General features: G+C 33.2%; 1 protein-coding gene across 1 annotated transcript; it reads left to right on the top strand.

Moving 5' to 3' along the window:
* On the top strand, window positions 3359–6093 carry LOC109329345. Its single transcript, XM_019563016.1, has 5 exons — window positions 3359–4405; window positions 4487–4591; window positions 4687–5114; window positions 5481–5647; window positions 5726–6093. The coding sequence occupies exons 1-5, from the start codon at window positions 3359–3361 to the stop codon at window positions 5884–5886; spliced, it is 1908 nt and encodes a 635-aa protein (XP_019418561.1). The 3' UTR covers window positions 5887–6093.

Consider the following 13359-nt stretch of genomic DNA (forward strand, 5'->3'; position numbering starts at 1 on the left):
AATTCACTCTTCCCTTTATCCTTAATGGAACTTCCTTAAAATTAATGAGTTGTTCATCTCTATTCCTCGTAGTTCCCTTTATCCTTAATCCATGCATTTGAGAATAAACACAACATTCTCCCCTTAACTCTTAAAAGTTTATCAATTTATGAAGACCGTAGAATATGTATGTGCAGACATTATACAAGCAAAAAAATCAATAGAACAAAGAACAAAACAAATTGCAAAATTCTTGCAATTAAACCCACAATCAACTTTAACCCTTAAATTCAAATATTGGTGGGGCACATACAAGTTACCTAACACAACATTAATATTCAACCTTTGGAAAAAAATATTAACTTGTAAGTGGTATACTCAATATAGTAATCAAATATTGATAATCAGTCCTGTCAAATGGTAAGCATTTCTTTGGACTGACTTACAATTCACATGAAAAATCATATGATTATCACATATTTATTACCATAAGTATGTTTATAATTTTGGCCAAATAATAATCTTCCTTTGAGATGATCACTATTTGCATAAAATTGCAAACATAAAACTAGCTTGATATTCCATATCAATTGATAATGGAACTCTTGTTGTAATGGTTAAACATGGATTACAATTAGGAATGGCAAAATGGGCTTGGCCCGACGGGCCAGCCCGTTCAGATAGGTGTTTTTAGAGGGCCGTGCTGAGGGTTTTAGCCCAAAAGCCCATATTCAACCCGTTTTGGAAGCCCGTTTTTTAGACGGACCATGGAGGGTTGGGCCGGGCTGGCCTGGCGGACCAACATTAAGATTAAAGTTCATTTGTATATCATGTTGCTCATTGCAATTAAGATTAAACTTTTACAATTTTAACTTATGTTTGGATGCTTAAGCATATAATTCTTCTTTCTCTTTGTAAAATGAACATTTAATATCTCATTATGTAGTTATCTATTATCTTCACTCTTATCCAATTATTGTACTTGTTATGAGATAAATGTGAATTTTCATTGACAATTAGGGGTGTTTGAATCAAATTTAAACATTTAATTAATTGAAATGGAAAATTGGAAACACAAATAGAACTACTGATTTTGATTCCTTTTGGAAAATTAATTAAATTCGACTGAGTTTCAATTTATATTTTTAATGTAGTCGAATTCAAATTAAATTGAGTAATATATATATTTTATTGTGATTGATTTATAATACAATAGTTTTGATTCTTATACACTTTTTAAAATTTAGGAGTTATAAGCTCTATTATGAACTGGGAGTCTAAAAGTTTAACACTATGGTAGTTTATTGTTTAGAATTTACAAGTTTTGTACTAATGCAATATGTTATTATGAGATTGTGTCTTTTGTTTGTGATTTTTTGTTTTAAATTATGATTTGTTTGAATTATTTATTTTTGTCTAAAAGTTTTATTGTGTGTTTTGAAAATAAAAACAAAACGGGTCAACCCTGCCAAATATGGGGTGGGCTGGCATTTTGAGCCCTTTTAACAATAAGGGCTGGGCCGGGCAAGCCCATATTCTGACGGGCCAAAGGCAGGCCGGGCCGGCCTGGCCCATATTGCCACCCCTAATTACAATGCATGTCAAATAATAAACTCTTCTTTGGACTGATTTATCATTCACTTATGCAACCTTATAATTATCACATGTGTGTATATTATATGGCCAAATAATAATCTTCCTTTGGGTCGATTATTATTCGCATGAATAAATATACACACATATATTTGACATTTATTATGAACAATCTACATAAGAAGTATTACTTTAGTATCTTCTTACTTTAATTAGTTCACTTAATATATCAAATAATTCTATAATCCAAAAGACATCCACATACTTAAATTTGATTGAACAAAACTAAATTATATTGGATTACTTCAATTCAGACAAGTAGTTAATCCAAAATATCATTCGTATGAGATTATATAAATCTTTTCAAGAGTCAAACGATAGCACTATAATAGTAGACAAGTGGTAAGGATTAATTTGCCAAACCACATGTCTCTTGGTTTGAATACCAGGGATGTCATTTCAATATTTTTTTTTTTTCAATGATGTAAAAACTATACCGTACCGATCGGTTCGACCATAAAAATAGTGAACCGGTACGATATGGTTGTTGTACCAGTCAAGCATCAAAACCGGTGAAAATGGGCCGAATTTCGTCAAAACCAGTGAACCAATCAGAATTTGACTAAACCGATCGGTTTAAACAAATAATTTTTTTAACCCTGCACGACATCGTTTAAGGCAAGGAGGGTTTAATTTTTCTCCTTCATTCATATACGGTTCATCTACATCCTTCTTCAACCCTCCTTCAAATTTTCTCCTTCTTCAACCTTTCTTCACTTCTTTTCTAGTTCCAGACTTGTACTTGTGCATCGTCTCGGTTCCAATCCCTTCCACTGGTTTTGTTCATTCCTTTTCCCTTCCACTTGGTTTTGTGATTCTCTTCTTCCAGTTCTAGACCAAAATATTTTGAGGTAACACTACACTCTTACTCGTTTAGGAAGAAAACCCTAATTTACTAATTTAGGATGGAAAAATTGTGCAATCGTGGTTTTATGAACTAAGATTCCATTTTGCTTTATTGCTTTATTGTGCAATTGTGGTTCTGTAAGTGTTTCAAAGAGTAAACTTATTGTGTTCAAAGAATCAAAATGTTAGTTAGACTATAGGATTATTGTGTCCAAAGAATCATGGTTCTATGAACTTATTGTATAATCGTTGTATTTATGTCTTTCATGAGCAAATAATCCCTGAAATCATTTTGGCTAGCCTATGTATTTTTTATATAATATAGGTATATGAGAAATAAGTTAATTCCAAGATGCAGAACTAATAGCTTATTTGAGACATAATCCACTAACATGAAAATCATATTTTTGTGTTGTGTCAAACTCATTAAGTCCGATGAAACCTCACAAGTTAGGAATAACATGAAAAATCATATTTTTATTAGACTTATTCAACAAAGTCAGTCTTGTTTTATAACAAAAATCTAAGGATGCATTGCATACACTAAGGTAATGTAGAAGCATTTATAGATTTATGTATTACAATATAACAAGTGACACTGAAAAGTAAAAGGTTATAGGTAGTTTGAAAGAAAACTTAATTTTTGTGTGCACTCGAATCAATTTGCATATGCTTGTTGGTAGTTTTATGTTTTGATAATTACGTGTGTAGCTGTTACCACTTGATGGTTATAAAAGCTTTTCTTTATTTCTAAAGTTTGAACAAATAGCCTTGTTCTTAATTGCTCATGTTGTAAAAATAACATTGTTTTTATTCCCTATAAGTGGGCAATAGCCATCAATAATGAAATTGTTTTTAATTGCTTATGTTATAGAAATAGATGACATCTAATGAACTTAAATTACCAACATCACAAGAAGTATCAACAGAAAATACTTCTACAAGTAGTTATAGGGGTATATCATATCCGACTTGGACACATTGCAAACACGTTGTTGTAGATAATGAAAGAACGATTCTAGTATGTCTTTTCTACATGAAAAAAATCAAAGGGGGTGACATCACTCGGTTTAAGGCTCATTTGGCCGGAGTAAGAGGACAAGTTAAAAAGTGCAAGAAAGTGCCAACATATATTCAACACCAAATCCAGAAATCAATTGATGATTTGGAAAGTAAAAAAAGGAAGGTAGAAGAGGAATATGAGGATGGTAATCCTTGTGATGAAATTAATGAATTATTGTATACTGAACTGATTGAAGAACCTCACACATCCACATCACAAAAAGGGAAAGGTCGCATTGTCTCTTACTTTATGCCTAGAATAGCTCCTGATGCTCAACCCACTTTAAAAAGCGTAATACAAACTAAGGAAGTGATTGAGAAATGTTACCTCGCCATCTCCAAGTGGATGGTTGATGCTTCCGTGCCGCTTAATGCAACTAACTCAGCATATTATCTATCCATGATTGATGTTATGTGTAGTATGGGTTCGGGTTATAAAGATCCCAACTATTATCGTGTTCGTGATAAATTGCTAAACAAGTGGGTTGTAGACGTGAAAAATATTGTTAATGAATATAGATCTATTTGGAGGAAAACTGGATTTACTCTCATGGCAGATGGTTGGACTGATAAAAGCAGACGAACTCTCATAAATTTTCTCGTCTACTATCCTAAGGGAATTGTCTTCATAAAGTCTATTGATGCTTCACATGCTTCTAAAACTACAAATATGTTGTTCGAGTTTTTCAAGGAGGTAGTGATGCATGTCGGTTCTGACAACATTGTTCATATTGTTACAGACAATGCAGCTAAGTATGTTGTTGCTGATAGGTTATTGGAGAAAGAGTTCTCTCACCTGTTTTGGTCTCCATATGCGACTCATTGTGTTAATTTGATGTTTAAAGATATTGGAAAGTTAATGGAAGTAATAGATAGAGTATAAAATGCTGCAAATATTACCAAGTACATATATAATCATTGTCATCCATTGTATCTAATGAGGCAGTTCACTAATGGGAAAAAAATACTTTGTCCATCTCCAACTCGCTTTGCAACTAACTTCATTGCATTGCAAAGTATCTTGGCCCAAAAGGATGCACTTAGAGCTCTTGTAACATCAAGAGAATGGACAAGCTCGACTTATTTCAAAGATGCTAAGGCAAAAAATGCATAGAACAAGTGTTGAATTCAAACTTTTGGAAATAGTGTGTTGACATTGTTAAAATTATTGAGCCACCTGTTCGCGTGTTATGCATTGTTGACAGTGAGGATAAGTCTGCGATTGGTTTTCTTTACCAAGAATTCTTTAAAGCTAGACATGAGATGAAGAGGATATTTCATAGAAACAAGACCAAAATAAAGCCTTATTTGGAAATTATGGATAGTCGGTGGGACTTACAATTAAAAAGAAATCTTCGTGCTGCTAGGTATTGGCTCAACCCACCATGTTTCTTCAACATTGAAGAATTTGAAAAACATAAGTTCACAACATCCAGCCTTTTGGATGGTTTTATGAAGCATGCTCATGGAGATCCTAATTTGCTAGATAAGCTAACTGGTGAAATAAGGACATATAAAGATGTTGAGCTAGATTTTGGAAGACCGGCTGCGATGCGTGAATGGAGTAAAGTGATGTTAGGTATAATTAGTCTTTCATATTTGGTAATTGCCTTTAATGTTTATTATTAATTGTCTTAGATAGTTAAATGTTTAATATTAAAGAAGATGTTGTTAGATTTCATACAATTTTTTAGATCAATGGTGAGAAACTTATGGATGTCGTACACCAAATCTGCAAAGGTAACGAAATTGGAGTGTCTTTGAAAACATCCATACCAATAAAAGAAATAGGTTGGAACATTAAAAACTTAATGATCTTGTTTTTGTTCGTTCAACAAATTTATTATCATTTTATTCAAAGATTACCTTAATTGTCTTTCTTTATATATTCATATGTAGCATGTATTTATGTTTGTATATGATGAAATCAATAAATGTAGGAGCCACTTGAGGCTTCAAAATTATGACTCAATAAACTTAGAAACATTTGAGGATCATTCTCATTTTATATTGGAGGAGTCACGACAATTCCTAATTGTTGAAGAAATTGAGGCTTTACGAAATGACTTTGCAAATATTTCCATTCAACCATCACTTGATGACAATGGTATGTTTTTTATTTTCTGGTTATTGAATGTTCATTTTAAATAATTGCTAACTTGTATGAAAAATGACATTGTTGTAGATCAATTAAACTTAGAAGATGGTGATGATGATGATGATGATGTACAACTCAACCCTATGGAGAATGCGAACTGGGATGAAGACAATGCGGGTCAAGCTTTAGGCTCAAATGATGAAGAAATGAAACCTCGATATGAGACAACTTTGATTCTCTGGTCTTAAATATTATAACTCTAAATCTATATGTTTTGTAGACTGAGTTGTGAACTCATGTCATTTATTTATATTTTGAGTTTGTTAAGTTATATTTTTGGATTGATATATGTTTTGCACTTTAGACATTGAATTTGTTAAAGAATTAAGATTGTTTGTTTACGTGATTTTGGAGTAGATTATGAATATGAATTATAAATTTGGATATTTACATATTTGAATTTTTTTGTTATAGGTTTACATATATATAAATATAAGAAGGTATGTATGGTTTAACCGATTTAATCAGCATGCGATTTAATTATTAAACCACCGTTTAAACTACTATATCGTACCCTTTTCGGTTTGATAACCAGTATTATTTTAATGATGCTATTTTTTTATATTAAAAATATAAAAGGCTTCAACCTGTTGTGAACAAGAATTGTCGGGAAACAAAACTTTACTGACAGATACTCAAACCAAGATCACAATTTATAAACTGATATCAACTGTTACCATATAATTTACTTATACTAGACTGAAATGATATAATGTAAATTTAAAAATTGCATCCTTTGGGAGTTGAACCTGCAACCAAATATGTTCAAAATTTTAAAATACAAATAACCAACCAGTGCAACCAATGACCAACGGTTGGATATTTATGGCAATGTTATATGTAGTTAATCAATTTTAAAACGTTAAGCCCGCGAGTTTTTAACAGAAGAATAACTTCATGAAAGAGAAGTCTCAACCAATGCAACTACAGACCATCTGCAATCCTCACGTTTTAAGTGTATCCCAACCAATGCAACTAACTATGAATAATTGTCCCCATTGACAATTAACTTTACTTCTATTAGATGCCAACTATGCCATTGCAAAAATAAATTTCTGCACTTATTGGGTTGTTGAACACAAAACCAGCAGCCAACATTCCAAAACGAGAATACCCACAGTACAACAATGACTAACTGATGCACAGTTTTAGAAACTAATATGTATTGGATGGTTCCTGTTATTGTAATTCCAAAGAAAAAATGATACTAATGGGTGTTGACCACAAGTTTTATGAAACGGTAACACAACCTTATGTGAGAAAAGTTGAATTGTTGGGAAAATGCTGCAACATTTGAACAAACAAATGCTTGATAGATATGCATGTAAAAACCTCCAAAGTGTGTTACCACACTAATTTTTAGGCTCAATTCGCCCCGATCAATTTAAGTATATTGGATACAAATGGAATGAACAGTGAATCCCTTCAGAATACTTTGGAAAACATTGATATGTTTTGCACAAACACTTCTCTCATGCATTAGAGAAATGGAGGATGATTTCTTAGATGAGAAAATTCGGATGGATGATTATGCATTCAAGTGTCTCTATTTATAGAGAAGTTCATATCACTTGAGGGAGAGAAGTACCTTTAGAGTTCTGTACACGTTAACGAAAGGTTATGTAGTGTAACGGTTCAATAAATTACCAAATAGTCGTGATAGCCTAGTGGTAGCTGCAATGCTTGCTAAGCATTGAATCCCAACAGGTGTGATCTTTCATTTTTATTTATACGCATTGTAAAAAATATGATCAAATAATCACGAAACATGGGATCGAACACACAACCATTATACCAAACAACACTTTGTTTCATAAATCATCAACAATTTTTATATAGTTAACCTTGAATTCTGATATTTTGTAAATATCATTCACAATCCCCCACCATTGTCAAAATATAAGAAATCTCATAAATTTAGAAATATCATCAAATAATGGCATCTTACGATTTGAACCATTACTTAGTGAATTATGGGTTCCACTTATTCCGAATAGAAATTGGTAGACAAGCTTTGAACCAACTATTCATTAGAATAAGCATGCACAACTCACACATGAAATCTCGGTACTATTGAAAGACTTATAAATATGATACATTTGATAAGGTCTTGTGTCACATATCCTTTTCATAAGAATTTTAGAGACAAACCCTTTAACTTTATGAAGCGACCCAACTTCATTCTCATATAGGTAGACTATATCAGAAATGCACCCATAATATGCATTCCAGCAAATTCTTGCTATATGTTCATTAAGAGTAAAACTCAACCTTCCAACTTTTTACTTATGGTCCAAGTACTTTTATCACTTGGGATGTGTCTATAGTCAAGTATTTGCAATAACTCTAATAGTGTTTTCCACCATTGAACTCAAAACTTGATGCTACTCAAGTGTGAGTTGAGTTAACACTATTGGTGATCAATTAGACATGGGCTTGAGTCCCATCCCCAATGATGTTTTCAACACCATATCTTTTGTCAGACCTTTCGTCAAAGGATCTGCAAGATTCTTTTCAGTTCTTACGAATACTATGGAGATTACTCCATTTGCAATTAATTCTTTTACATAGCTATGTCTTAAACCAATATGTCTGGATTTTCCATTATACACTTTGTTGTATGCTTTTGATAGCATAGACTGACTATCACAATGTATAGATACTGGTGTCATTGACTTTGGCCAATCTCATACAATAAGTTTCTTAGCCATTCAGCCTCTTTACTACATGCAGCTAGAGCAATAAATTCTGCAGCCAGAGCAATAAATTCTGCAGCCATGGTGGAGTCGGCTATGCAAGTTTGTTTCTTTGAACTTTAAAAAACTACACCTCCACCAAGGTTGAAGATCCATCCACTTCTGGAAGCGTGATATTCAACATAAGTTACCCAACTAGCATCTATATATCCTTCCAAAGCTGAAGGATATCCATTATAGGTTAAACTATAGTTAATTGTTCCTTTCAAGTATTTCAATACTCTATTAACAACATGCCAATGTTCTTTACTCGAATTATTTGTATACCTACTTAACCTATCAACAACATATGCTATATCAGGTATAGTACAAGGCATGGCATACATCTGAAGAACAACCTTTATGTGGTTGTAAGCTGACATTTTGATCAAAGGGGTAGAAACACTTTTGCAATCAAAATGATCAAATTTCTTTAGCACTTTCTCAATATAGTGAGATTGGGACAAACCAATATTCGCACTATCTCTTATGATTTTAATACCTAAAATCACATCCGCTTCACCTAAATCTTTCATATCAAAATTTTTGGATAAGAAAGTTTTAGTCTTTTCCACCTCATTCAAATCAGTACCAAATATTAACATATCATCCACATATAAACAAATCATAACACCTTTTCCATTTTGGAATTTACTATAAACTCACCTGTCAGATTCATTTAATTTGTATTCATTGGCAAACACAACTTTGTCAAATTTTTGGTGCCATTGTTTGGATGCTTGTTTTAACCCATATAAAGACTTATTCAATTTAAGAAAACAGTATTAACATCCATCTGGTGGATGTTCCATTTATTGATAGAAGTTAGTGCCAACAAATTATGATTGTAGTTATTTTTACAACTAGGCTAAAAATGTCTAAGTAATCTAGACCATGAGTTTGGGTATATTCTTTTGCATTACCCTAGACTTGTATGCCTTTATTGTTCCATCAAAATTATGTTTAACTTAAAGATCCATTTACAACCAATTGCCCTCTTTTGATCAGGAAGCTTAGTAAGGATCCAAGTATTGTTCGTTGTGAGGGCTTTCAATTATATTTCTATGGCCATCATCCAACATTCATTATGCATAGCTTCCTTATATGAGATGGGAATGGATGTTTAGGATGAAATGTTTGTATTTAAGGGAGAAATTATCGTAGGATATATATATTTAGATAATGGATATTTAGCATTGTGTTTGACTAAGGTAGGTGAAGTCGAGGAAAGGAGACAATGATAATCCTAAAAATGGGATGGTGGTCCCTTAAGTCTTATAGACCTTCTAAGGTTTGGAATATGTTGTATGGGCTACTCTTTAATATTTTATTTGTGACAAATGAGAAATATTAAAAACTTTCTTAACTTATTTTCTAATATTATGAAATGTTCTAAGATGTTAATCGGTAAAAGAATTAGAGTTGTTTGGATGTATTTACCGAAATAAGCTAATCCTTATTTTGAAAAAACCTAATTTATTATTTTTTAATTAGGTAAATGTTCATAGAGAGGGATACAAAATAGTTTATAAAATTAAGAGAGAAAAAATGTATATAATGTTAATGTAAGAGTTTTTAAATTGATTGTATCATACACCATTTATTTTCAATAATCATTAACTCTTTTAAAAAAAATAATTCAAATGACTGGTGGATGATATACGATCTGTGGGTACATCTTCATACTGTCAGTACATATATTACACTGTAAAATTATACTAAAATTATTCATTTTTCTACAAAATTGTAGTTTTTTATTTAATATTTTTTTATTTAATTTAAGAACAGAAAAATCCTTTTTCTTGTTCGGAAGTGAAATTGATATGGGTGTTATAAAAGTTAGGAATTGAATCACGAAATTCGAGAACTTCAAAGAACAAGAAGCAGAGATTCAATGAACATGAAGAAGTGAATCCGAACTTTCTTATTGAATCAAGAATTGAATGAGAATATAGAGAGAATGCAAGATAGGTTTTCAGGAAATTTGCCAAAAGATACCAATAACTTGCAGAACAAGTTATTTATACAAGTTGTAACAACTGACTAACATTATAACTAACTAAATTTCCGCTATTACAATTATACCCCTAACATTTCCCTCCCCATAGAAAAATTCTTGACCTCAAGAATTGAAATGAGGAAATTGTTTGCACAAGTCATAGTAAAACTCCCACGAAGCATCTTCCAACAAGTTATGTTTCCATTTGACCAAGACTTTCGTTACTGCTTTTCCTCTCCTTTTAACAGTCATGCGATCCAGAATAGCCTCAGGTTCCCTTGGAGTAGTGACTTTTGCCACTTGTGGAGGAATATCAGCTGAAGTGATGGTTTCACCAATGTGTTTCTTTAATTGTGACACATGGAAAACATTGTGAACCTTAGAATGAGCATGGAGTAGTAATTTGTAGGCCACTTCACCAACCTTGCTGATAACCGAAAATGGCCCAAAATATTTAGGTGACAGTTTCTCATTACCCCTAGTAGCAATAGAAGTCTGTTTATAGCATTGTAACTTGACATAAACCAAGTCCCCCACACTGAATTGTCTATTACTTCTATGCTTGTCAGCCATTTGCTTCATTCGGTTTTGGCCCCTTTGAAGATGAAACTTAAGAACCTTTAACATCTCTTCTCTCTTAGCAAGACTTCTGTCTACCAACTGAACTTTAGATTCACTAGGTAAATAAGGGAGATAGGCTGGAGGAGGTTGTCCATACACGATTTCATATGGGGTAGCTTGAATAGAAGAGTGAAAAATGGTATTATACCACCATTCAACTAAGGGCAACCGTTTGAACCATTATTGTGGAGTGTCTGCACACATACATCTCAAATAAGTTTCAAGACATCGATTAACCACTTTCGTTTGCCCATCTGTTTGAGGATGATAAGCAGTAGATAAATTGAGTTGAACACCCTGAAATGCCATGAGATCTTGCCAGAAATTGCTAATGAATACAGGATCTCTATCACTGGTGATAGAATTTGGAAATCCATGTAGTTTGAACACATTATCCATAAAGGATTGAGCCACATTGCTAGAAGTATATGGATGTGTCAAGTGCATGAAATGTGCAGCTTTGCTTAACCTGTCCACAACCACAAAGATAATATGTTTACCATGAGAAGTAGGGAGACCTTCAATAAAATCCATGGTAATATGTTGCCAAATGTGGTCAAGTATAGGCAAAGGTTGTAATAATCCTAGGGAAGCACTTGTATCATACTTACATCTTTGGCATGTTGGACATTATTGAATAAAGATCTTCACATCCTTATTCAACCCTTTCTAGTAGATGACAAACTTGATTATGTGAGTAGTGGCATTCCTACTAGAATGACCACCAGAGGTTGCATTATGGAACCATTGTAATAGGTCATGTCTGAGTTTTTAAATCCTTGCCCACGACCCATCTGTTCTTCCTTCTTAGTTCCCCATCAATCCATATATAATGTCTATGTGATTTTGAATTTAACTGAAGATGGGAGATAATCTTTGCAAGGCTTTGATCAGTGACCTAAGTATTCTTTATTCTGTCCAATGTATCAGAATTGACAGCATGGACCACTAGGGATGAACATTCTACCTCATCAATTTTAGACAAGGCATCTATAGCAACATTGTCTTTGCTTTATTTATATTCGATGGAGAAATCAAATTCAATTTCTGAAAAGAATCCTTGGCTGCAAGGGTCCACCTAAAAGCTTCCTTCTTAAGCATATTGGTTAATGGTCTAGCCACCATACCATAACCTTTCACAAATCTTCGATAATAACCTGCCAAACCTAAAAACCCACATAATTGTTTAATTGTAGTATGTAATGGCCAATTCTGCACTGCCTCAATCTTTGCAGGGTCACTAGACACACCAACTGATGAAATAAAGTAGCCTAAGTACTCCACTCTATGTACCCCAAAGTAACATTTAGATTGTTTGGCAAACAAGTTATGTTTCCTCATAACAACCAACACTTGTTCTAAATGGCCAAGGTGGTCATCTAATGTGTTGTTGTAAATGAGTATTTCATCAAAGAAAACTAGTAGGAACTTCCTCAAAAACTCCTGAAAAACAGTGTTCATCAAACTCTGAAATGTAGCAGGTGCATTAGTAAGTCCAAAGGGCATTACTAGATATTCAAAGTGACCACTGTGTGTTCTAAAGGCTGTTTTGTGGATATCCATAGGATCCATTCGATCTTGATGATAACCAGCCCTTAAATCTATTTTGGAGAAGATGCTTGCATCATGTAGTTCATCCATAAGGTCATCAACTAAAGGAAAACGGAATCTATCCTTAATTGTGCCTTTAATCAGCTCTCTGTAATCTACACACAACCTCCAAGAACCATCTTTCTTTCCAACGAAAACTACAGGACTAGCATATGGGCTACTACTATTTTGTATCACACCAGAATCTAACATCACTTGGACCAATTTATCAATAATGTCTTTCTGTTGTTTAGCATACCTGTAGGGCCTCTTGTTAACAGGGTCCATTGACTGCATCAGTGGAATTTTATGGTCATGACCTTCTCTTCTTGGTGGCAATTGAGTAGGTGCTGCAAACAAATCAGCATAAGCCTATAAAAGTCTATCAATGGAATTAAGGACTGGAGTTTGCTCAGCATGAGTGGTCAATGAATGCAACAAATAACCTTCTTCTACACAAGCTTGTATCATAGATAGGTGCACACCCTTGTCTAGAGTTTTCTCCAATTGTTGAGTCTTAACAGTTTTACAACCTGATTGTTTTGAACCCCTCAAAACATGTCTCCTCCCTTGTACTAAAAATTCCATGCTCAACTTGTCAAAATTCTAGGTTATGTCACCCAATGTCACCAACCATTCAATTCCAAGGACTATATCACAACACCCCAAAGGAATCAACATGACATCTGAAGTGAATGTAGTGTGATGGATTGTCC

This window comes from Lupinus angustifolius, chromosome LG16, assembly GCF_001865875.1.
Source record: "Lupinus angustifolius cultivar Tanjil chromosome LG16, LupAngTanjil_v1.0, whole genome shotgun sequence".
NCBI classification, from domain to species: domain Eukaryota; kingdom Viridiplantae; phylum Streptophyta; class Magnoliopsida; order Fabales; family Fabaceae; genus Lupinus; species Lupinus angustifolius.

Bases quoted from the DNA above. Each gene is read 5' to 3' on its own strand.
- LOC109329345 (XM_019563016.1), top strand. From the start codon at position 3,359: ATGACATCTAATGAACTTAAATTACCAACATCACAAGAAGTATCAACA. The intron at 4,592-4,686 runs GTAACATCAAGA...TTTTGGAAATAG, and splicing joins AGGATGCACTTAGAGCTCTT to TGTGTTGACATTGTTAAAAT. The intron at 5,115-5,480 runs GTTAGGTATAAT...CAATAAATGTAG, and splicing joins CGTGAATGGAGTAAAGTGAT to GAGCCACTTGAGGCTTCAAA.